We start from the raw sequence: 27,435 nt of genomic DNA, 5'->3' as shown, positions 1-27,435 counted from the left end.
CCATTTCTCCCTCTTCCAACTCTACCTTTCCCCTTGAGACCTTCACTCGAATGCTTTTAGTTTTTCACTTGTATCTTCTGATATTTTCACCTTTTGCTCATAATGCCCTGACCAGAGAAAGGTGAATTTGGCCTCTGAAAGTTAGTCAAAAAATGAATTGTTAGTCCAATTTAAAAAAAAAAAGAAAACATTTTAGCACCTTTTCCATTTTTTGTTTTTAAGTACTTTTTAGCATGACAGAGCAATTTACCTGAGCAAATCACTATCAACTCGCATAAATGGCTTTGAAGATTGTCCTCTATACATAGAAAGTTCAAGGCTGAGATATAAAGAAATATTGTCAATTCAGTACTGCATTTCTGGCTTAAAATGGCTTGATATTTCACCATGGGCTTACCTCTCAGTTGCATTCTTCAGGAGCCTTTTGATGTCTTTAGGCTGGCAGGTGCGCTCCCCATGGATAACAGCAAAGGCACTGCAACCTTCTGGAGGTGGTTCATCAACTGCAATCTAGCATTTCAATAATTAGGCTCAAATAGGCTGGTTTAATTGCACTCCAACTTAAAATTAATGCCTATTCCTTGATTAGAATAATTCTAAAGTCATGCTTCTAGATTACATATGTGAAAATTGAGGAAGAACAGGCTACAAAATCAAAATTTGCAAGTTATAAGCAAAACTGTTTTACAGTCATGTAAGCTGCACTATAATCCTGACTGAATATTTGATCCAAAGTTGTTTCCTGCCCTGGAAAACTACACAGCTATGGAGCTTTGTTTGTATTAAAAATTATTAGAACTGCTCTCGCACCGATTTTTGTGTAACTGCAGTTACAGTACCTTTCATACTTTATAGTCTAGCCTTAGCAATAGTTAACTTAGCAATACAAGTTTTTTGAACAAGTGTTCAGTAAAAACTAATTTCTAGGTAGTCTAAGAAAAAAATGTAATGAAAATATGGTCTGTGAACAGATGGCAGCAGAACATCAGAATGCAGCTTACTGAATACATTCTTTTTTAAAACTTTTTACTTTTAACAATAATAAATAGGGGTTGGCAACGATGAAGATTTTTAATTGCAATTAATCATGCAATCGCACAATTAATTGCGCTTAATCACAGAATGTATCCAACCTTCATCCAGATTCTCTCATGCCCCCCGCCTCTCCCACAGTTTCTCTCATGGCCCCCTCCCCAGCCTTCATCCAGATTCTCTCTCCCTTCTCCTGCTTTTATCTCTACAGCAGAGTTCCTATGCTCCTTCCTAGGAACTCCTTTAATGCTGACCCACTTCCCCGCTTTTACCTCTACAGCAGGGCCCCCTTTTCATCTTCCTCAGTGCTCTTTATCTCCCCCTGCACAGCTGGGGTCTGCATATACTTGAGCCGTGGGGTGCAGGAAGTTGGAGAAGTCTCACGGTTTCAAGTTCTGAGAAACTTCCCCAATTTCTTGCTCCGTGGCGGCTCAAATATCTGCAGAGCCCGGCCATGAAGAGAGAGATAGAGAGCACTGAGGAATAACTCCAAGTGTGGAACCCATCTAAATGAGCTCCTCATGCCACGTTGGCTACATCTGTCATCAACATCTTGTGGGGAGAAGGAATTTGGAATGGGAGTCCCATTGACAATTGGGCCACATTGTGCACCACAAGAGACTCCTGCAGAGTAGGAGAGACATCGATAACATCCACCAGGTTCCCCATGGCATGTGACCATTGAGAAGCTAGAATCCACCGGGCTGGTTATATATGATGATGTGCCATTGGTGTCACATGGACAGTGGAGACCATGTGGCCCTACAATTCTATATCTGCTGAGCCGTGACCTGCTGGCTCTGGTGGACCCAAAGGGCAATTCATAGTACAGTGTCCACGTGCTAGTCTAGAAGAAAGGTCTGGAGCCTGAACAGAGTCTAGCTGAGCTCCTATGAAATCCAATCTCTGCTTCTCTACTATTAGCAAAATTTCATTGGCTTCCCATTGACTTTCACATTTGCTTTAAAATTCTGTGTCTTAGTCATAAGGCTCTCCGCCTGAATACACCATTATCGCTCTCCTCTCTGACAATCCCATATACTCCGAACCACAATCTTAGGCTTTCCACCCGAATACACCATTATCTGCAGATGAGGACAGAGCCCACGGGGATGGGGCGGGGACATAGACAGAATCCACAGAGACAGGGACAAACTTTGTCCCCGTGTCATTCTCTATTGTGAATGTTGCCTTCACATTCTGCAGCAGCTGACCCAAAGGGTAGAGCCCAGGTGACTTACACAGCAGCACACAACTGTCACTGAGCCATCAGGACAGCTCCAATACATAATATGTAGAGGAGCATTCTTCATAGTAATATTTATAAGGCTATTGCCCCAGGTACACAATAAATATAATACACTGCCTTTCTGTGGTTACAATCAAAGCAGTTTACATATCAAGTCTCATCCCCTTTCTAGAATTAACTGGAGTTTCCAGGGGTTTTGTTTCTATTTTCCACAGAAAACCAGATCTCCTTTTACCTGCTCTTTTACGAACATATCTTAAGTCACTCTTGGCTTCACTGAGTTCGTGTTAATTACCAGAGCATCCATGATAATTTAAAGGAAGGATCAAAGAGCAAATTTCTCTATTTTATCTACTTTAGTCTGTACTAAGCACTTTTGGACAGGAAACCAGACCACCCATACTAACCAAATAAATCCTAAACATTTTTCTTTTTAATTATATTCCCTGTACTGTTATGTCATGTCATGTCTGTCTATACATACTACTGATATTTCAATACCAAATATGCAAAATTACAGCTCACAGTTGTGCTTACCTGCTGAAACATCATAATAGTTGGGGAGTATGCCCCTATGGAAAAAGCAAACTTCAACAAGCTCAACTGCAAGTCAGATAAAAACTGCCCAGCTTTCTTCAAGATCAAGTTGTAATAAGCATGTTCTGTGTCTGGAAAAATAAAAACAAAACAAGCTCAACTTTTATTGCAAGAGCTACAATCAGTTGATTTTATCAAAACATTCATTGATTTGAAAATGGGGGGGGGGGGGGGGACCTCAATAAATGAGTTCTTGCTTTTTTAAGCAGTTTGTTTTTTCAACAGTATAGTATGAATCTCAGAACAGACGTCTATAAATGTAGGGGAATTGTTAACATCCAATACAGTATCCTGAACATTTATTTCCAGGTGGCAAACATAAAAACAAGAAGAATAAAAGCAATCAATAAAAACAGTTTAAATAATTTCTGGTTTTTAAAAGAGAGAGAATGTAATCAGATGTATTATTTCTAACTAAAATCTGGACAATAAGTATGTTTTCAATGAAATGAATTGACTATACACCGTATTTGGTCTTGAAGAAGCCAACCGAATGATCAATGTGGAATAATGAATTAGATGAGTAATATCTGGGGATAATCAGGTTAATACCATGTTTTCTTTTTTCTGTTTACTGCTTAATTGATCTCCTTGTCTTATCTCACTCTCCCTATTTTTCTTCACTTTGTGGTCTAAGAAAGAGAAAGATTGTATATAATCCATATATCTAGTTGGGATTGTTTTCTTCTTATCTTGTATTAATATGCAGTCATCTCTGTATTACTGTTTGCAAGTGACCCTTGTAAAATGAAAAATTATATATATATGATTTAAAAAAAAGTTGAAAAAATAAACACTGAAACAAAAGGTGTGGGAATTGCTGCCTAGTGGTTACAGCAGAACCAGGGAAATCAGGGTCAAATCTCAATGACATTCCCTCTATTGCCTCAGGTACAAACATTGCAAGCCTTGTGTGGCCAGGGAAATTCACACTGTGCCCGAATGAAACCGACTTTGAAATACCAGAATGGTGTGAGCTAATTCCAAAATAATGAAAGCCTACACTGTAACCCCATGACAGTAAGGAAACTAGCTCCAATACCCAGGAGTAAATGAGATAAGCTTATTACTACTGCTACTTTAATTTCTGAAATGCCATCAGGCAAACGTAGCTTTCAGACTCTTGACTAGATTTGTTAGACCCTGCTCCACACAGCCTACAGAGTGTTTAGGAAAATACATATATTATACAGAAGTGGTCAGAAAGGCAAGTTTTTAGTCTGGATTGGAATATGGCAAGTTGCAAGATAAATGGAGCTCACAAGTAAGGGTGTAGAGAGAGAAGAAAAAAGAAGTAATGGAGGAGCTGCAGAGTAAATACATTTGTAATTGAACAATGAAAGCGTTAACTATGTGAAAGCGAATGGGGAGTCAATTTAACGACTTGAAGAGAGTGATTATATGGTTATAGCAATAATGCATTAGAAAAAGACTGCAGTGGACAAAGATGGCTCCACTGGACACTCACAGCAGACAGTAGTATAAGCAGGAGATCGTAAGAGGGAAAATAAGCATATAGTAGCATGCTTAGAAAAGAAGAGATGATTGTAGTAATACAGTGCAATCCGCTTAAGTGCAAGAGTCTGGGACCAAAGAAATACATGCAGTTAAATGGAGCGTGCACTTAACCGTTGTGACTCAAAGAAGCTTGACATCTGATAAACATATGTACAGTACTGTTTATTATATGTACCATATACAGTCTCTTAACTGGCATTATACAGTCTCCGTTAACTGATGATAGGCTTTACTTGAACTATTATTATTATTATTAGCATTTGTATAGCGCTACCAGACGCACGCAGCGCTGAACACCTGACATAGAGAGACAGTCCCTGCTCAATAGAGCTTACAATCTCAGGCATAGTCCTCTGTTCACTCTTGTGTCCGTAAGCTCCATAGACTACGTCTGCCAGATGGTAAAAACTGTCATAGCACTGACATCCAATGGCCTCCAGATAGGCCTGCGTGGTGTTGAGACTCTCCAGAGCTCTTGCAAAAGTGACAGGAGGTTGTTGAATTTCGTCAGCATGTGCCTTGCTGCTCATTTCATCATCAGCCGTTGCCTGCACGTAGGCGCATATCTCGACATCAGTGCTGTCGTCAGCTGTTTGTAGATCATAATCAACAGCTACGTAGTGATGAAACTCCTCTTCAGTAACACCGGCTGATTATACTCCAGATAGACTACAACGCATATATCCGGAGTGATCCGCAGAATGCTGGCGGGCATGTGGGGCCAGGGGGACATTCATGTACATATGGTGGGATTGTCCAAAAATGCAAGACTACTGGAGGGAAGTGACGTCTTTGATAAGTCAAATACTTCAACAACCATTCCCCTGTAAAGCGGAAAACTGTCTTCTACACTTTAAACCGGCGACAATGGCAGTGGAGCACCATAGACTGGCAATTCAATACTTGACTGCGGCGAAAATAGCGATAGCAAGAGCTTGGAAACAGCAAAAACCACCGGGGATGCAGATGATAAAGTCGAAGTCAACTTTCTTTATAAAATGTCGAAATTGACTGCAATGAGGAAAAGTCATTTGGGTCCCTTTAATAAAATTTGGCAGCCATATGAACAGTTACAAACTTATAAACCAGCACCACCATGATACGGGTTCGGGAGGGAGGGGGGAATAAGCTTAGATAGGGTTTGAATTTGTAATTTCTAAAGAAAAATCTTCTAAAAATAAAAATTTGGAATGATATTCCCAAGGTCAGACTGGACCGAATTGTCCACCAGAGGAGGGATTGAGCCAGCTCTGGAGTGATTTGCATGATATCCACTAGGTCCCCCTTGGCTTGAGACCACTGGGAAGCTACAGTCCCATCAAGCAGATCTAATATGGAGACATGCCATGGGGATGACATGCACCGTGGAGACCATGTGGCCTAACAACCTCAGCATCTGCCAAGCCGTGACCTGCTGGGTGCTGCGAACCCACTCAGCAAAGGTAACAAGAGTGTCTGCCCATGCTGGAGGGAGAAAGACTCGCGCTTGAACCATGTCTAACAGGGATCTTATAAATTCCAATTGCTGAACTGGTGGTAGATGGGACTTGGGGTAGTTGATAATAAACCCTAGTAGCTCCAACAGTTCTCTGCATGGACTCCTGAGCACCCTCCTTTGATGTGCTCTTCACCAACCAATCATCCACAAAGGGAAACACAAACTCCCAGTCTGCATAGTGATGCTGCGACTACCGTTAGACACTTTGTAAATATCCTGGGACCTGATGCGAGGCCAAATTACAGAACGCAGTACTGAAAGTTATGTGTCCCCACCCAAAACAGAAGATACTTCCTGTGACTTGGAAGTATCTGGATATGAGTATAGGCATCCTTCAAGTCGAGAGAGCATAGTCAATCTTGTTCCTAAATCATGGTGATAAGGTTGCCCAGGGAAACCATCTTGAACTTTTCTTCTGACCAGATATTTGTTCAGGGCCCTTACGTTTAGGATGGGAAACACCCCCCTCCCCCCCACCATTTTCTTTGGCACAAAGAAGTACTTGGAATAGAATCCCTTCCGTTCTTCCCCTGGTGGAACAGGTTCAACCACATGGGCCTTGAGAAGGGCGGAGAGTTCCTCTACAAATATTGCCTTGTGTAGAGAACTGAAGCAAGATGCTCTAGGTGGGTAATATAGAGGTTTATTTCGCCAATGTAAAGAATAACCGAGATGGACTATTTGAAGAACCCACTGATCAGAAGTTACAAAGGGACACCTTTCTTGGTAAAAACTTAGCCTCCCGCTGTCCAGACAATTGTCTGGAATGGTCACTTTGATGGCAGATATGCTTTCCTGGATCCAGTCAAAAACATGTCCAATGTTTTGACTGGTGAGCCGGCTGGGGTTTCTACAGATGCTGTTGATTAGAATGAGCACACTGGAACTCAGACTGAGTGGGGCAAGAAGTGTACCTACACCTCAAGAGTAGTAGGGACCTTTTTTCAACTTGCCAGAAAACCTCTTAGATCAGGAGAGTGTAGAAAGTGTCCACCAGGAGAGGGTGTCGATGGTATCAGTATGTTTTTTGATCAGGTCAGCAACCTCTTCCATCTTTCTGGGGAAAAGGTTATCTCCACGGCAAGTAGCATTCATCAACTTCTGCTCGACCATGGGTTCCAAGTCAGACACACAGCCATGAGAATCTGTGCATCACTATGCTTTGAGCAGAGATAATGATGATTATGGATACTTGTAGCCTGCTACTCTCTCTAAAACTAGGTTCAGCCCGGGTTAACAAAAGAAAACTATAATAGGTGTACAATAATTACCTAATAGCTACATTAAGACAGGAGTTCCTACAATTCATAACAGAAATTTAGAAAATAAGACTTCAATTGTTTCCAGAAACAAAAATAGGATGAAGATGCAAAGTGGATTGGCCTAGTCCTGAGGGAGAGTACCAGACAAAAATAAAATCTGCAATTTAGAAGCATTCAACTGAAATAATTAGCATCCATTCAAGCCCTCATAGACTGTAAACAAGTAGTTAAAAACGAAAGCTTTTCTCAACAGTATCATAGGGAAGGAAAACTGAAAGTCATCTGCATAAAGCCTAAACTGAACATCTAGACATCGAAGGACCCGACAAATAGGACTCGTATAAATATTGAGCAATATAGCTGATAACACTGTGCCTTGAGGTACACCTGATGCTAAAATAACCCATTCAGAATACCTGAAGAACCTGAAACTGTCTCAAAGAGAAAAGATTCAAACCAAAGTTTACCACTAATGCCCAAGTCTTTTATCAAATGCGATAGAAATACTGAGAGTCACCAGGAGATACTCGATACGTCTGTCAAACCCAACCCGAATAGAATCACAGAAATCAGAAGCATCTCAGTTGAATATTTTGGACTAAAGCCAAACTGAAACATCTAATACACTATGAGGCTCATTTTCAAAGCACTTAGACTTAAGTTCCATAGGTTTTTATGAGGGGCATTTTCGATATGACGGTCTAAGTCAGACTTTGGACATTTTGCACTAAACATCCTAAATCCGAACAGCAAATGTAACCATTTAAAAAAAAAAAAAAAAAAAAAAGAGCAAAACAACATCTTTTGCTTTCAAAAATACCGTTTGTAACAAGGGTTTGTGCTCTGCATTTATCTTTTCAGGCTATTTAAAAAACAAATGTAGAAACTCAAGCCACTGGGATGTAGGAGAGGCCAGCATTTTTAGCACACTGGTCCTCCAGACATCCCACGAGAGCAACAGGGTACCCCAGTGGGAACTGCTGTGGACCTCATACAAATCCCTCATACACATCTCACCACTTGCTCCCTTATCTTGTCTGCTGAGTCCTCCAAAACCCATTACCCCCAACTGTACACCACTACAATAGCCCTTATGGGTGAAGGGGGCACTTATATGTGGGTACAGTGAGTTTTTGGTGAGTTTTGGAGGGCTCACAGTTTCCACCAAGTGTAACATACAGGGGGAGGTATGGACCTGGGTCCACCTGTCTACAGTGTACTGGGACCACCACTACACTACTCCAGGGACCTGCACGCTGCTCTAATGGACCTGGCTATAACATCTGATGCTGCCATAGAAGCTGGTAAGTACTATTTTAATTCACATGTTTTGGGTGTGTGAAGGGGTCAGTGAAGGGGGTGGTCATTTGGTCATGTAGGGCACATTTTTGGTCTTATTCATTAGAAAAACAGACCAAAACATTGACGTTTTCACTCTAGACGTTTTCGTTTTGTTCCATTATTGCTGTAAATGTCCAAGTGTTAGGTATGTCTTAAACCCGCCTTCTTGTGATTTGGACGCACTGCAGACAAAATGCACAGACAGCAGTCTACAAAACAGGTTTCGAAAATACTGATTTGGACGTTTTGAGAAGAAATCTGTCCAAATGGTGCTTTATGACAATTTTTAGACGTTTTTCTCTTTCGAAACTGAGCCCCATTGTAACTTTGTAAGTATAAGTGATTAAAAATATGCCTCTAAGTGTATTCAAAAACTCCTGAAGCTGTAACAATATAACATTCTCAAAGATTTTAGCACGAAAACCAAGAGATAATAATGGACAATTACCAGGGTCACTAGGATCTAAACTTACATTTTTCAAAAATAGATGCACAGCTGCTCTTTTTAAATGAGGAGGAACTGAAGGTTCAGTAAGAGATGTATTAACCAAAAGGACAATCACATCAAGCATTTCTGATTTCAAAAACTTGATCAATGAGGGCGAACATACGTCCAATGGACAAAGAGAAACATTCAAGCTATTCATCAATCTGACCTTGTGTGTGCATCTTCTTAGTCGAGATTCTATCAAGATGTGTGTAAATTTTTACGCGTAGATTTGGAAAGGAGCATGGTGATGGGAGGGGTACAGGCAGGTCAGGGGCGTTCCTATAATTTGCCCGCAATGTAACAGAATATGGTAGATCCATGCCCAGTTTAGGTGCAAGGATTTACACCTGGTTTCAGTTGGTGTAAATCCTCGACCCCAAAACTAGGTGTGGATCCCAGCGCTAAGTGCTATTCTATAAACAGCACCCAACTTGGAGCGTCATTTACTGAATTTAGCCCAATGTGTCAAAAGTTGTGATGCCAATCATCTGCATGTCTCTCGTTACATGAGGATATTACACTGATTACCTATTGAAAGTCCATTCAAATTTAATGTTTCGGTGTTGATGTTTTGGGTTGTACATGGGGAAGTTCCAGTATATATTTGAAGGATTTAGTTAAGGAATATCAACCCCATAATCTCCTATTGGCATCTAAGTTGTTATTGATAGTGCAATAAGATCTGAGGCAAGGTTGGTTGTTCTGTGGTTAAGTGTTTTCTCCGTGGCAAAACCAACCCCATGGAACAATTTGCCATTATATTTTAAGGAGAAGACTTTTTGACTTTTTAGAAGAAGCTGAAAACCTTTTTGGCTGATAAAGCTGATGAACTACCGGAGACTTAATTTCAATCTTATTTCTCTGTCTGCTTTTGTTATATATGTTTAGAAATAATACATCTTTACCTCATATGCCTGCATTTAATTCTATCTGCCATACTCACCAAAACAGTTTCACTGTTGTATCCAAACCTGAAGCCAAATTGGCTTTGATGGAGAAATTCATATCATTATTTCAAAAGTTTCATAGACCAATCTGAAAGATTGGAAATGTAAGTTGAACACAGCACAATTGTATTCAGATTTCCCCGAATCAACTTTTAACTCTTTCAAAACTGGTCTAATAACTGCCAACTTTAACACTCAGGGGAAAATTCATACTTGGGGGAAAATTCCCCTGTAACAGTAAATTGGCCATATCAGTCACAAGAGGACCTATCTAATGAACCAATGTGATCTCTCCCAAGCTCTTCCATTAGCTTAACTTCTGGAAGAAAGGAAAGCAAAGCTATTCTTCTTATCAGTGTTCTTGTTGTGTAGAAGACCCACATTTTTCAAAGAACAGTGAAAACAATATTTATTCATGTGATAGTCTAATATTGCAAGGAAAAAGAACAGAATTTTTCTGGTTTGTTTGTTTTTTTGCAATAAGTTACTTGCATAGATAGTACAAGAAACAATTTTCTAACTTACGTAAGGAATATTATCAATAGAATTCAAACAAAATAAAACATGGAAAAGAAAATAAGATGATACCTTTTTTATTGGACATAATACATTTCTTGATTAGCTTTCGAAGATTGCCCTTCTTCGTCAGGTAAGGAATATTAAAAGGAAGGCATGTTTCAAGTTTACACTTGTTCCTCGTCACTGTATATGTAAGTCTCTTAGGGGCCCTTCTACAAAGGCACGATAGACTCTATGAGCTTGCAGCGCACGCCAAAACAAGACTAGCGCCCCCGGCAGTAATTTTGGATTTGGCGTGTGACCATACCGGAGAGATAAACTATTATTTTAAATTTCTTCCATGTGTGGTTATTTCTGGCATTAATTAGCGGCGAATGCTGACTGGTCACCGCGCGTATACCCTTACCGCTAGATCAATGGGTGGCGTTAAGGTTTCAGGCCGTAAATAGGCGCACACTGGTTTCAATTTTACCACAGGCCCTTTTCCCGGCCCATTGAAAAAAAGCCCCTTTTCCCAGACGCAGTAAAAACTGGCCTGGCGCGTACCATAAACAGGTGCCCACACTACTGGAGGCCACTTTTTGCTGCAGCTTAGTAAAAGGAACCCTTAGGGACTCTGAGTTGGGTGGCTGCTCAGATGAAAAGTTGGTGTCTTGTTTCAGAGCCACTTGGAACCAGAGTAAATTTAGGGTCACACAAGACAGGAAACTTTGTATTAAGCCAGTTATCAGGATCAGTAATCCTACACCAGGGGAACCGGATTGTTCTTCAGAAGTAGAAAAAAAAGTTACTGGATATAAGGAAGTTGCTCTCAGCAACTTGAAGGTTACTTAGTCACGTGGCCAAAAAAAAAAAAAAAAAAAAAAAAAAAGAAGATAAACACAGGCACTCTGATCCACAATGTACGAAGGTAAGGAAATCAGTGTGCATTTGGACATGTGACAAAGGCAAAATCTTGGTCCACATCCAGCTCTAATGAAACGTGTATTATGAGTAGAGCCCATAAAGGGGTGTGGTAAGAAAATCAGTGTATCTGTGCTATCATACCTTTGTTTACTAACATTAAAACTTGGCACCTGAAAGAAACAGATTTCAATATACTGAAGACTGAGAGCTACTTTAAAAAACTGAAAAGTAAAAATAAAGTTCCATAAAAATATAGAGAGACACATGTTCACAGCATAATTTCATTATAATTGGTTATCTCTTACAGATGGCCCATGTTAAATTTTAGAGAAGCTAACCATTTCTTATCACTTTTAAACCACTGAAACACAATATCTTTATTGAACATGAATTACAAGTCACTAAACATAACTCAATGAAATTTGGAAAAACAAAACAAATCGGCTAAGCAGATACAAGGTAATCCACCTGACACTGGAACTTTGTGGCACATTATTTATTTATTTATTATACTTGTACCCCGCACTTTCCCAATCCTAGCAGGTTCAATGCAGCTTACATAGTAATAGGAATACAAAGTATAGTGCAGAGAAAACAGGCTAAGCTTAGCAGAGGAATGGTGAAGTGTAGATAGGTAATATAATAAGGGAGAGGGAGTAGAGGAGGTAGGAAGAGGTGCTAGTTTTAGGCTAGACTGAGAAAATCAAGGGACAGGGTCAGGGTGAGCATAGGGGAAAATTGGAGGAGGCGTGGCCCAAGTCAATTTTTGGATATAGGCACAATGAAATCAAGGGGATAGATTACAATCAATTGTGACAAATTAAAAATATAGCAGACTTTGATTAACACAGTGCACTTCCAGCCTGTAAACTGGATTCTGGGATTGTTCCATGCTGCTGCTCTGATGTTAGACCAAACACAGGGCAACGTTGAAAAGCTTCATACAGAGCAAAAGGGTGGCAGGATGCACAAATGTTGCTGATGAGGAGTCGGTACATTGCCAAGTCAGACCAGTGCTACCGTCTTTAGCCCTTTCATTTGCAAAGTAATGCTACGATGCTTCTGCTATACAACTGGGAAAGGGAAATCTACAATGGGCATTAAAAGCCTTTATAATTATTGTAGTGTTTTATGCATAGATGGAAACTGAGGTCCCAATTCTATGGAAACAGGCAGTAGTGTGCCCTGTCCTGAAGAAGCCGTCCTTGGTTCTGTCACTGCCTGTTAACACCTGATCTTTAATTTGCCTTTTGTTTCCAAAGTTGGTAGAAAGAACAGGTTTTCATTAACTATGTTGACTCTGCTGGCTTTCTTTACCTGCTTCAGTGTGGATTCAGGCAGAATCACAGCACAGAGATAGTTATGGCTTCTCTCCTCAGTGAGCTCTACTCTTGTTTGGATGGGGATCAGGTGGTTCTCCTAATGGCTCTTGACCTCTCAGCCATGTTTGATCTGGTATCATTAACTATTCCTCAATTGTCTTGCTGATATAGGTCTTGGGGGAGGAGGCAGTTCTCACTTGGTTTTCATCATTTCTGTCTAGCCATTCTTTACAGTCTTCTAAGTCAGTTGCCCATGTTCTTACTTGTGGGGTTCCACGTGGATCCATTCTCTCTCCACTCCTGTTCTATATATTTTTATGCATCCACTGGCAGCTTTAATATGTGAATTATATTCTTTTGGTTTTTCTAGTCAATCATTATAACTCAAACCTTTACTCCCTTCAGGATTGCTTAGATTCGGTGGTCACTTGGTTTTCTGACAAGCTGGTTCTCAATCAAGATAAAAATGGTGTCCTGTTGGTTAATTGGCAACTTTCCTAAATCTCCCCTGGTCCCCATTCTGTTTCATTCTCCAGTCCCTAGAAACAGATTCTTTTCAGTTCCTGGGAATTTTATTTGATACCAAGCTTTCATTCCATAAAGAATCTAAAGGGATCCGCTCTGACTTTTATGCTCTGTGTAAACTGAGGCCCCTAAGAGGCCTATCTAGCACTCCCATGTTGCATACTCTCACTCATGCATTTTTGATTTTTCAACTGGACTACTGTAATGTGGCCTATGCTAGGCTGACTAAGGTCCAACTGAAAAGGCTTCAAATACTCCAAAATATGGTCTCCCACTTTCATTTTGGTGCTCATCGGACCAAACATTTTCCCCCACTTCTCAGCTGCATTAGCTTCCTGTTTCATTTCGTATCACATTCAAAATCGTATGCCTTGCACATATTGCTATTTATTGGAGAGTGCCCGGTTATTTGTACCTATTGATTTAAGTCTATACCCCTAGTAGCTCTCAGGTCACTAGGAACTAACTGGTCAAAACATCATTCTGCCTCTTTTTTTTTCTTTTTTGGTGCCCTATTTGTGGAAGTAACCTTCCTCCTCATCTACAATCATCATATGATGCACTGTGTGGCCAGAGGGGACAGAAGCTGGCAGCCTTAACCATGTGCAGATGCTTAAAGCTCCATGTCGGCTGGCCATGCAATGCATCTTAGGGCAGTTGTAGATTCGCAACCTGAGCTAGGGAAGTAAAGGATTAAAACAGCTCGCAAGTGAGGGGGAGGTGAACGGAAGGTAGGAGAGAGATGCTGCAGCCTGGCTGGGGGGGGAGGGGTAACATTTGGTAAGTAAGGAAAGATATGCCGTAGACCATTGGGATGGGAAAGGAGATGAAGAGCAGAAATGCAAAACACCATGGGGAGAAGGAATTTTGTGTGTAGGGCCTGCAAGGGATGGCGCTGACATTCATGTAGACCTCTGTGTAAAAGGTTTGCACACCCCTGTAATATATTAAAATGGAGCTATACCAGAAAGATGCTCAAAAGAAAGTTTACAAACACGTCATAATGGCAAAATCAACACTACAGATCAGGATTAATTGATCCGATACCTATATTAATGCAACCATACTGATATTTACTTTAAAATACCTATATGCCACAAAGTTAAATTGCTAAGTGGTTTACAAAATATACATGACAATAAGCATAAAAACAAGATACACATACAATAGGCTGTGGCTTATCTAATGATACGTATTACCTGTACTTACCCTTTTCTTTATATACAGTTAATTCTCGGACAGTATCCAAAAACTGCCAAAACTTCTCATTGCCTTCCTCTGCAATGAATTCACTATTAAAATAAAAAAAAATATATCATATTTTAAGAGAATTTTTCAGATGTCAGAAAAAAATAAAACAGAAAACCATAGTATGTGATTTAGTAAGGTGACCAAGCATGTTCAAGATCTTTAGTACATCCTGGAGAGCTACTAAGGTAGAGCTCACAGTCTCAGATCATGGAAAGCAGACTCTACTACTCAGCATTACCTGCTGACTGATGAGGCATCTGTTTCAAGTTACCAAGGTCATTCTATAAATCAGTGATCCCCAAACCTGGTACTGGAGGCACCCCAGCCAGACAGGTTTTCAGGATATCCGTAATGAATATTCATGAGAGATTTGCATGCACTGCCTCCAGTGCATGCAGATCTCTCTCATGAATATTCATTGCAGATATCCTGAAAATCTGACTTGCTGGGGTGCCTCCAGGACCAGGTTTGAGAACCACTGCTATAAAATGAACCATAAAAAGTGGATGGGACATAGAGGTTTCCTACAGACGCCCTCAACAATCACAGCCGTATGAGTGTAACAACAGAAAGAGGAAGGGATTTGATATATCGCCTTTCTGCACTTACAATCAAAGTGGTTTACATATTATACACGGGTATTTATTTTGTACCCAGAGCAATGGAGAGTTACGTGACTTGCCCAGAGTTACACGAAGCTGCAAAGGGAATCGAACCCAGTTCCCCAGGCTACTGAACATTAGGCTACTCCTCCACTCGACTTAGAGCCAGGAGAGTCCAGTTCAAATCATATTGCATCTTCTTGTGATCTTATGTAAGTCACTTAACCCTCCATTGTCTCAGGTATATACAAACTCAGACCGAGACCTCCAGGGAGAAGAAAATATCCACGGTACCCAAATGTACACCACTTCAAAAGCTTTCAGGTGGTATATAAGAAATTAAATGTAAGGACATGATTCAATACTATAGTTCAATTCATGGTTTTAAGTTAAACGCTGACAAAACAAGATTACTGTGGTTAGCTCGAAAGGGCAATCCAAACTCTGACATCCAACTCGACTACATCTACCACATCGACACCCGAATGCAGAGTTCCACAGGGATCCCCCCTCTCACCGACTCTATTCAACTTAATGATGATACCTTTGGCTAAACTACTATCCAACCAACACCTCAACCCATACATATACGCAGACGACGTAACGATTTACATCCCATTCAAACAAGATTTGCAGGAAATTTCCAACGATATTAACCAAAGTCTACACATCATGCACTCATGGGCGGATGCATTCAAGCTCAAACTTAATGCAGAAAAAAACCCAATGCTTAATACTAACCTCTCAACACAATACGAGCAAATTCACCACCATAAACACACCAAATCTGACACTCCCTATCTCGGACACCCTAAAAATCCTTGGAGTGACTATCGATCGTCATCTAACACTTGAGAATCATACAAATAACACAACCAAGAAGATGTTCCACTCAATGTGGAAATTAAAAAGAGTAAAACAGTTCTTCCCAATAACAGTCTTTCGTAACTTGGTACAATCAATTGTGCTCAGCCACCTAGACTACTGTAATTCACTATACACCGGCTGTAAAGAGCAGACAATCAAGAAACTCTAGACAGCCCAGAACACCGCAGCCAGACATATTCAGAAAAGCAAAATATGAAGGTGCTAAACCACTACGAGCAAAGCTACACTGGCTCCCACTCAAAGAGCGCATCACGTTTAAGATTTGTACACTAGTTCATAAAATCATTCATGGAGACGCCCCAGCGTATATGTCAGACCTGATAGACTTACCGACAAGGAACGCCAAAAGATCAGCCCGCACATTCCTCAATCTTCATCTCTCAAGCTGCAAAGGTCTAAAATACAAACTTACGCATGCAACAAGCTATGGAACGCACTGCCGCACAACCTGAGCGGGATCTACGAACTAACAAACTTTCGAACATCACTGAAGACCCATCTTTTTAAAAAGGCATACCACATAGAATAACAAATATAAATGTACACATCTCCCACACCTTTACTCAGAACTATTTTTATAATTTCTGCTTGCTTCATATTTCTACTATATCACTCAAAATCTCTATTTAACAATAAGTAATTACTTTTATAATATCTGCTTGCTTTAAACTCTAATATGTTATTCAATACCTCTATGTAACAATAAGTGATTACGTTCTAATCTATTACCACCAAGAATGATACATTGTAAGCCACATTGAGCCTGCAAAGAGGTGGGAAAATGTGGGATACAAATGCAATAAATAAAATAAATAAATTATGTATCTAAAGATTTGTTTCTGAAATTTGAATTGTCTTCAAAGATTCTTGGAGTCATCCTAGATTCTTCCCTTGCTTTAGAGCCACAAATAAATCATTTAACTTAAATAGTCTTTTATAAATTGCATCTATTACGGTATATCAGAGGGTATTTTGATCTAATTTTGCTATGTTGGTATGATCATGTTTTTTAAGTCACCTGGATTACTGCAATGTTTTATGTGTGCTTGCTGTTTTAAATTAGTCTATTCACTGCTTTGTTCTGCCTGCCAGTTAAGTTCAATAAACCATAAACCTATTTCCGTTAAGCTACGATCCAGACTTCAATTGTTGCAGAATACAGCAGCACAACTCATTTTAGGTCTAAAGAAAAATGACAGTGCTACTACGGCTCACATTTTTATACCAGCTTCTAATTCATGTTAGAGCAATTTTTAAGGCAGAGTGTTTGGTTTTTAAGGATATTTGATGGTTCTTCTCCAGATTATTTTAAAATTTCACTGCTTTCCCTCATGTACGAGGCTCTTCACAATTCAGAGATCTGCTACGTTTATTGTTACCTTCTTTTGTGGACATTAAATACAAGAAAATAGTGGAAACGTCTTTCATAGTAACATACATAGAGGGGCATAATCGAACGCCCAATTCCATGGGCGTCTATCTCCAAGAATGGGTATGTGAAGGGGTGGGACAGACCGTATTTTCGAAAAAAATGGGCGTCCATCTTTTTTTTCGATAATACGGTTTGTGCTGGGCAGATGCATCGGATTTGTGCGGATTTGAGCTGGGCAGTTTCGTTTTTCAGCGATAATGGAAACCAAAGGTGCCCAGCTCAAAAACGAATAAACCCAAGGCATTTGGTCGTGGGAGGGGCCAGGACTCATAGTGCACTGGTCCCCCTCACATGCCAGGACACCAACCGGGCACCCTAGGGGGCACTTGTAACAATTAAAAAAAAAAAAGTAAAATACTTCCCAAGTCCATAGCTCCCTTCCCTTGGGTGCTGAGCCCCCCAAATCCCCTCCAAAAACCACTGCCCACAACTCTACACCATTACCATAGCACTTATGGCTGAAGGAGGGCACATAGATGTAGGCACAGTGGGTTTTGGGGGCGGTTTGGAGCGCTCCCATATACCACCACAAGTGTAACAGGTGGGGGGGATGGGCCTGGGTCCACCTGGCTGAAGTCCACTGCACCCACTAACAACTGCTCCAGGGACCTGCAGACTGCTGTGATGGAGCTGGGTATGGCATTTGAGGCTGGCATACAGGCTGGAAAAAAAAGTTGTTAAAGTTGTTTTTTTGGGGGGGAAAGGAGGGGGTTAGTGACCACTGGGGGAGTCAGGGGTGGTCATCCCCGATTCCCTCCGGTGGTCATCTGGTCATTTAGGGCTCATTTTTGGGACTTGTTCGTGAAAAAAAGGGTCCAAAAAAAGAGACCCAAATTCGCACTAAAAACGCCTTTTGTTTTTCAATTATCAGCCGAGGGCGCCCATCTCTCCTCAGCCGATAAACACGCCCCAGTGCTGCCTTCATCATACCTCTGACACTCCCCCATCAACTTTGCCCATTTCCGCGACAGCTTGCAGTTGAAGACGCCCAAAATTGGCTTTCGATTATACCGATTTGGGCGCTCATGGGAGAAAGACACCCATCTCCCGATTTGGGTCGAAATATGGGCGTCTTTCTCTTTCAAAAATAAGCTGGATAGTAACATAGTAGATGACGGTACAGAAAGACCTGTACGGTCCCATCCAGTCTGCCCCTAAGTTTTGGCTTTCCCTTCCTTTTACACTTCGAAATTCCTCTGGTTATTTTCAATTTCACAAAAATCTTAAGACTTACTTATTTAAACTTTTTTTTTTGTCTTAAATTGTATCTTACGTTTAACTTTTGTTATGTAAATTTAAGCTGTATTTTATTTTTTAATTTGTTTTGTAAACCGCTTTGAACCACTATCTGAGTCAGAGTTGGCGGAATACAAGAACTGTATCACATCACAAATAAATAGAAATCCTGGTTAAATGCATTTTTACCACCAGATGTGTTCCATTATTGATATGGGCTATTCTGTCATGTACTCACCACATTCAGTAGTCATTCCCTTGACTCATGCCTCCCTTTATCGAGAGAATATTTATAATTTTCAACTTAACAACATTGAAAAAGGTTGCTCCAATTAAACTATTGTTTCTATTCTTAAGGAGCCCCTGTCGAAGATTAGAATTCTTCAAAATCTAAAAGTTTTCTCTGGGTTATGAATGTAACTGTTTGAAGCATACCATTCTCTTTCTGCCAAAGAAATCACAGACCTGATAGTCACATGATTTATGCTTCTAACTGAGCTTTGCTGCTAAATTAATCTGTTTGAAAATTTACAAAGGCTGAGTACCAAAATTTGTAAACAAAATTTCATTAAACTCTTAAATTTAGGAGCATAAAAAATAGGTGGCAAAAAAGGGCAGATTTAGGACACACAGAAAAAAAGCAACTACATTAAAAATCAATTTTCAGCTGAAAACAAGCCCCAAAGTTCAGCTGAAACACTCAAAATAAGGAGCTCAGCTTTTTTTTGAGGGGGGAGGATCAGTTTGCCCCCTTTTCTCAAAACCACAGCCTTGTATATGCCTCAGGTAACTATGCCCAAAATTTCCGAACAACTGCTTTCAGAACCCCCAGTTTAATATTGTGAAAGAAATATCAAAATCCATCATATAAGGAGGAATAAAACAAAGCAATTGAAGAAATCCTGGAGCTAAATCACACATCACCAGCTAATTAACAATAACCACCAGGTACTAATCCTTATAATAAATAAAGAACTTGTAAGGGAACCATTAAAAAACACTTCCCCTTGCAATTGGGTAGGCTAAGCTAAATTTGGGAAAATAAGATTTTAGCACAACTGTTATCCTTTTCATTTCAAAATAAAGCTAAGCAGGTTACAGTCCAACAAAATTATATTGAGAGGAATCCAAAAAGTCTTTTAGATACAGGCGATCAAGAGATGTCATTTTATCAAACTCACACTCTTGCTCATTCACAACACATTTTTTGAGATACGTAGAGTATTTTCAAAGCACTTAGTCTTACAAAGTTACACAGGTTATTATAAGTACTGCCATACTGGGACAGACCGAAGGTCCATCAAGCCCAGCATTCTGATTCCAACAGTGGCCAATTCAGGTCACAAATACCTGGCAAAATCCCAAAACAATACAATACATTTTATGCTGCTTATCCTAGAAACAAGCAGTGGATTTTCCCCAAGTCATTTTTTTAATAATGGCTTATGGACTTTTCTTTTAGGAAGCTAGCTAAATCTTTTTTTTAAACCCTGCTAAGCTAACTGCTTTTACTACATTCTCTGGCAACGAATTCCAGAATTTAATTACACGTTGAGTGAAGAAATATTTTCTCCAATTTGTTTTAAATGTACTACTTTGTAGCTTCATTGTACTCCCCCTAGTCCTAGTACTTTTGGAAAGAGTAAACAAGCAATTCACGCCTACCCGTTCCATTCCACTTGCTATTTTATAGACCTCTATCATATCTCCCTCAGCCGTCTGAAGAACCATAGCCTTAGACTTACAAAGTTACATAGGTTATTATGTAACTTTGTAAGTCTAAGTACTTTGAAAATGAGCCCCATAGTAACATTTCACAAAGAAATGTTACGCACATCTTTATAAATACATCAACCTAGTAATCAGAACATTTAAAACACAAAAGTTTCAAGCCCTTAATACATTTTCGAATAATTTCACATTATGACACATCACAAAGCTATCCTATATAATAATTTGCACCTCCGACTGGATGCCTGGGTTTGTAACACAGTTTCCATTGGTCTGCCCTGGGGATGACGTCACAGGGCGGACCAATGGGAAGTGAGAGGGAAGGGAACCCAGCACCAGCCACCGGAGGTGAGTAAAGAATCGCCCCCCCCCCCCCCGAGTTCCATGACCTCCTACCTCCCTCCCTCCACTCCCGTCCGCCCGAGTTCCACGGGCCCAATCCCGTCCGAGTTCCACCCCCCTCCTCCGATTTCCACCGCCTCCCTCCCCCCCCCTCTCTCTGTGGCCTCCGAGTGCAAGCAGGACGTGTGCTGCTGCCCCTGCCCTTCGTAAGTGCCGACTGTTCTTTAAAATGTTTTACCTCCTGCTCCGCCGGCAACAGTGAAGCCCAGCACGCACGCACGGCGCTTCAGCCTTCGCTTTTGCTTCTATTTCAGCTGTGCCTCTGGTCCCACCCTCATTTCCTGTTTGCCGAAGGGCAGGACCAGAGGCACAGCTGAAACAGAAGCGAAAGCGAAGGCTGTATGAAGCGCCGTCCGTGCATGCTGGGCTTCACTGTTGCTGGCACTTACGAAGAGCAGGGGCAGCAGCAAATGTCCTGCTTGCACTTGGAGGCCACAGAGAGGGAGGGGGTCCAGGGATGAGATAGGGGGGAGAGGCGGGGCGGTCCTGGAAGTCGGAGGTGGGGGCCTGTAACTGGAATGAGAGGTGGGGTCCTGCAACTGTAAGGGGAGGGGGGTCCTGATGCTGTAAGGGGAGGGGGTCCTGAAACTCGAAGGGGCCGTGGTCTGGAATGCAGAGGACGGGGGGGGGGGAGGGAGGTAGGGGGCATGGAACTCTGAGGGGAAGGGAGCTCGAACTCGGAGGACAGAGAGGGACGGACGAACGGGGGTGTGCAACTCCAAAGACAGGGGTGCAGGGAACTCCCGGGGGGTGAGGGAGTGTTTGGGGGGGGGGGGCCACTTTTACTAGTCCTTAATAAATCCCAAACAGCTTAAGAACTTAACATTGAATTCAACACCTTATCTAGCCTCCACATTAGTCACCTTGCTGTCCAGCTCTTCAAACTTTACCAGTTTCTCTTGAGAAATTACACAATCGGGTTAGTGACTCTTACAAGATCTCATCAGTCCTGAAATGATTTTCCAAATCAACCCATCACAACACTGCCAGAATGACTGCTTTAGGTAAAGTCATAATTCCAGAAATCAACGAGGAGGTATAAATACCCACACTTTTTCTGGGGCTACTTTATAAAGACAACGAATCTCCAACTAGGTGATCTATCATAAAGTTACTCTCCATACGTATAACTAAGTGGTTTCATTTAGCCTCTCTCTGGCCTAAAGTAAACCACACCGCTACAAGGATAGTGGCTGAATATTACCGTCATACTTATAAAATGGCACTCCACCATCATACTACCTGGATATTGCCACTGAAAAATCTATGAATATGGGACGTTCACATTTAGTAACCACTGCTACACATATACGTTTCTCTTAAAATTGACCCAACAAGTTCTGAAGATCTTCCAAAATGTAACAGATAAGGACAAGCCTCAAACTTCTAAACAATAAGAAACTGAATAACGTTTACTTTTCTAGAGACACTTCAAATTTTAAAATTGGATTTTATGTAGTTTAGTTTATTTAAATTTGCTAAACTGCCTTTGCTAACTTGCAGATCAAGATGTTTTACAACCTAAAATCATAATAGGAAAAGAACTACAAAATTTGAAATGAGCATTTCATTCACTCAGAGTCATAAGAACATAAGATTAGCCATATTGGGTCAGACCAATGGTCCATCTGCTTCCTACAGTGGCCAATTCAGGTCACAAGTACCTGACAGAATCCCAAAATAGCAGCAAAATTCATTCTACTGATCCCAGGGAAAAGCAGTGGCTTTCCACATGTTTAAACCCAGATACACTATCCACTGCTACCACATCCTCTGACAATGAGTTCCAAAGATTATTATTCGAGTGAAAAAATATTTAATATTTCCTCATCATTTTAAAAGCAGTACCATATAACTTCCTTGAGTGTCCCCCTGTCTTTGTACTTTTTGAAAGAGTAAAAAAAAAAAAAAAAAAAGATTTACATTTACCCCAAGACAGACAAGAAGAAGATAAGTAGTTATTAATAAGGAGTAGGTGAAGTGGGAGTTTAAGTAGGGAGATAAAGTTGGGGAAGGGGGGAGAAAAAGAAACAGTGACAAGAAATTGCAAGCCTTGGTGGAAAAGCCAGGTTCTTAAGGTAAACAAAATTTTTAAGGGATAATTCAGCTTGAATGGGAAGGGGAAAAGAGTTCCACAAGAAAAGGGCTGCAAAAAAAAAAAAAAAAAAAGGTATGATGTCTGGTCGATTCTAGTTTGGCACACTTAGGACCTGGTAAGACTAAAAAATGGTCATTAAAAGAGTGAAGTGAACACACTGGGGAATATGAGATCATGACAGATAAGTACAAAGGAAGGCCTATCCTGAGTGACTTGAAGGAAGTGTGAGAGTTTTGAAGACTATATGCTGCTGAACTGGGAGCCAATGGTGCCTTTGAAGCAAAGGGGAAACATGATCACGTCGTTCTGCATGGCAGAGAAGACTAATGGCTATATTCTGGAAAGAGTGCAATTTTTTAGATGTATACAATAATCTAACCTAGTAATCAATAGTGACAATAACAGAGTGGAAGGTGTCATGATCGAAGTACCGCCTGACTGAGCACAATTGTTAGAGAATGAAGAAAATGGGCTTATATAAATTAGACAGAAGGAGTTCACAGGTTGGATAGCGTACCAAAGAGGTTTAGACTAAAACTTGGACTAGGAAGACCACCCGTGAACCAACAAGCTACCATTTTCTGTTTATTTTTAACTAGTTTGTGACCAGAGAGCCATTTAAAAACTAAATTCTTGCAGTCTTGAAGAGGTCCAATAGTAGGAAAAATTGGGTTAGAAAATATCACAAGAACATTATCGTTCATAGTACCTTGCTGTATGATCACGTGCCACTGTCTTCTGATTTTATGTTTACAATGAAACAAACTAACAATTAAAACAAAGAAAAAAATAATTCAGAACTGTCAACTTCTTCCTATTAAGGCTATGGAGCCTTTTACTAAAAGTGAAAAATAGGGTTTTTTTTTTCCACTTACTTCACATTGAAGCCTTTCTTCCAAAGTGCGCTAAGCAGTTCATGCAGGTTTTTGTGCATGCTAATAGCTACCGTGCAGTAAAAACGCCACACTCCAGGATGGAGCAGGAAATGGGCATGGACTGCACACTGCAATTAGTATATGGTAATTAGAGTGCGCTGTGAAATGTGCAGTTAATGCAGGGGTATTTAACGCCACCTAAGAGGAGACAGGTGCATCTGTGCTAACCTCGCTTGACATTAATGCACAGTAGGAAGCTCGTCTATGTGGAAACTACAGGGGGAATGTTGGACAAGCAGCAACAATTACCACACAGCCTTTGCGTCTACCACATTAGTTTTGACTGTTAATGTACATTAAGCACAAAAAAAAACCTTACTATACTTTATTAAATGGGCTCCATCCGTTATAAAAATGGGTGTGCAGTAACTGCAAAGCCTGTTGACGGCATTCCCTGCATCTTCCCATAGTCACTGAATAGAAAAACTGCTGTGAATGTAGTGACCAAGTTGATGCACTTTCTGCCTCCCATTTAGGAGGTGGTAAGTGCATCCATAATACTGGCATCTGTGACAACACATGGCAAGGTACAGTCCATGCCCATTCCTGAATAGAGTTACCATATGAATTTATATGCACTGTAATGCCAGTGCAGTACCATGGCCGTATGCTTAGTTATCACACAGTAACTGGTTACCATACAATATTTAAAGGGCTTCCATGTTTCAATATAGCGTCCTTAAGGAAACACTTCATTGCATGGATAACAAGACTACCTGTTTTGGTATCTGTCCGTCTGAATACTAGGCATATTAAAAACTAAACAGCGCAGGGGTATATTTGGAGGCGGAATGCATGTTCTCAATGCACAAATGTTTTTTAAGTATAGACATTGCTGAGACCCGATAATGAGGCTCCAGAGATCATGGTTTCCTAACACATATGTAAACAAAATAATAATAATTTTGCACACAATGCTTTAACTAAATAGTGTGCTAAGTTCTCTGCAAAAATGTTCATAATCATGGGAGAATATACCAGAAGCATGCACTCACAGGAATGTGCTAGGAGTGGATCTATGTTACAAAGAAAAATTATATTGGCAGAGTTGCACACGCATATATTGGCATCTGCTGGAATGCTATATTGCACACAAATATTATTGTATATCATTATTTGAATGTCTATAGTCCAGCACTTTAGTGTTCATAAGCACATCATTTCTCCCTCAGCTCCTCAACCCTTGCTGTTCTTTTTCAGCCACACACTTCAAGAAAGCAGAGACATAAAATTCTAACACTTGCCACAGAAGAATAATGTAACTTTTACTCCTCCTCAGATTTGGCATTAAAGCCCTAGCACTAGAAAATCCTTCTATGTACTTCTTAGCATCCAGTTTCAAGGCCAATACAATATAGGGTAGGCAGTATTGTGCCTAGTCTAGTATGCCTTCTGCATACAGTTTTCTGCATGTGAGGTTTGCACACTAGCAAACTGCAAATACTCCCACTGACATCAAAACACTGCCCAATTAAATTCCATGGTAAAGAAGGTATTAACTAAATAGCCTTCCCTTTCACTACAAGTACAGAGTGAGTGTGTGTGTTTGTGTGTGCGTGCGTGCGTGTGTGTGTGTGTGTGTGTGGGGGGGGGGGGGGGTTCAGATAAATTAAAAAGGTTCTGGTTAGCAAACTAACTAAGGCTGTACCGAATAGTCGTATTCAATTCGGCCCGAAATAATACCCTGAATATATTATTCATACTCGGCCAAATAGCTATTTAAATTTGAATACAAATAATTTATTTGTTGCATTTGTATCCCACATTTTCCCACCTATTTGCAGGCTCAATGTGGCTTCCATAGTACCGTGAGGCGATCACCTTTCCGGTATGACAAATACAGAGTGACATTATGATATAATAGAGTGCATATGTGACAGACATATAAGGGAATAGAAAGGAGCAGCGTTATGTTAAGTCCAGTTTGAATTTAGGGCTCTACTGTGCTAAACCCTACTGAAATAAACACTCATCTCTGTTGATTATTTTATTATTTGCTATGTTAAAGCTCAATGCCCATTATTAGTTTTCAGCCAAATAATATTTTTCATTATTCCTATTCGGCTGAATAATAAAATGTTATTCACAATACAGCTCTAAGCCCAACAAGACCTAGCAACAATTCACTAGTGAAACTATCACTAAAATTCCTAAACAATGGATTAACCCTGTGGAATCATCTGAATTCACTTACATTTCCAATGGAAATATGTATTTTTCCAATTATCTTAACAGAGCAGAGAGCCACCAATGACACATAAAACTTCTGTTTTCTTTCGGTTTCCTTTTTGCAGGCTTTCCAGCAAGGAGAACCCCAGGGAATCCCCATATGTACCCATGGGCAACCAGCCAGCCCCCTCCTACACTTCCTGATACTGTAGCCAACGCGCTGGACAATGGAACACGAAAAAAGTGCTGCAAAACTCCTTCCACCACGGGATACATGAAATGATGCCACGCGCTTACCTCGCCTCCAGCAGCAGCGGTGTTCGGGGCCATTTCGCTGCCAGGCTCGCGCTTACGCCTTTTACAACTCTGGTCGCTGCTGCCCGTGCATCGAGGGCACAGAGTACAAGGCTAAGCAGAAGAACCAAACGTGAGCACATTGTACAAGCCAGAACCGTGTACTACAACCACCATCGAAAGACGCTACCGCAGCTCCACACGCTTCCGGTCTCTGCGAAAACATGATTGGCCGAGCACTGTCTCTGTGTGCTACGTCACGATTGCGTCGTCCACTCCCATAGGCCACGTCAGACCGTAATGTTCCAACACATACTACTTGCCACCGAAGTAACCAATCGCCATCTCACAGCGAGCAGCTGTTTTTTTCCCCCCTTCACTGCTGGCTGTTTGTGACTGTGCGAGGCTGCGAGCCTGGGAAGTGCCGGATTACTCTGTCGGCGCCCCCAGTCTCCGCTCCATACCATTGGACGGTCTGCGTTACCGGAGACACCATGCATCAATCAAGACTCTGCGTAATTGTATGGTGTCTCCGGTAACGTGATCGTCCAGTGGTACGGAGCGGAAACTGGAGGCACCGGCGGGGAGTAATGCGCTGTATCCACGCACGCAAGCAGAGCTCGGCCAAATCTTGCCGGCCGCGAACCTTGTGCAGCGTAGTAGGCAGCTACAGGTTAAGTATACGTGGGAGGCGCATGTGGTATGCCAGAAGGAAGGATACCTTGCACCTGCTACTCAGCTTTGTAGTTGGGCCTTTTGTTTCAGAGGCTTTGTTTCCACTTCCACATTACTTTTGGGAAGTTTCCCACTCTTCTCCTCCTCCCAACCGTACTCCCGATTGTATTTATTTGTCGCCCGTTGCCTTTGGTATCTTTTGTACAATATGAGCTTCCTACAGGACATTTAGGGCAGTATAGAAACTAGAGGAAAAATCCTCTGTGAAAATGCTGTGAAATAAAGAACTTAAATCTAGCAAGCCAGTCATGTAAATGTTATTTATTGACTCGTTTAATGCTACTTGTCTAGACAAGGAACAGTCCCAACACAAAGAGACTCTCCTCCTGAGTGATTCCGTTTGAAATACAAGACTCATAGGAGCCGACTCCCAATATTGAGAAAATTCATTGTGTGTGTCCAAGGAAGGGTTATTTCCACTGGGCTAGACACCCCCAATTATTAGTAAAGCTCCTC

The 27,435-nt window shown here is 41.0% G+C and overlaps 1 protein-coding gene across 1 annotated transcript in view; it reads right to left on the bottom strand.

Moving 5' to 3' along the window:
- UGGT2 (UDP-glucose glycoprotein glucosyltransferase 2) overlaps positions 1–26,440 on the bottom strand; it is a 281,123-nt gene extending 254,683 nt beyond the window's left edge. Inside the window, 4 exon segments of the mRNA XM_030201370.1 lie at positions 398–510; positions 2,819–2,949; positions 14,416–14,498; positions 26,248–26,440. Coding sequence (XP_030057230.1) covers positions 398–510; positions 2,819–2,949; positions 14,416–14,498; positions 26,248–26,387 — 467 coding nt within the window. The 5' untranslated portion in view covers positions 26,388–26,440.
- Positions 26,441–27,435: the final 995 nt, after the last annotated feature.

Source organism: Microcaecilia unicolor, chromosome 4 (assembly GCF_901765095.1).
Source record: "Microcaecilia unicolor chromosome 4, aMicUni1.1, whole genome shotgun sequence".
In the NCBI taxonomy this organism is placed as follows: Eukaryota; Metazoa; Chordata; class Amphibia; order Gymnophiona; family Siphonopidae; genus Microcaecilia; species Microcaecilia unicolor.
The sequence above is the reverse complement of the archived record's forward strand: the minus strand, read 5'-3'. Positions and strand labels throughout refer to the sequence as shown.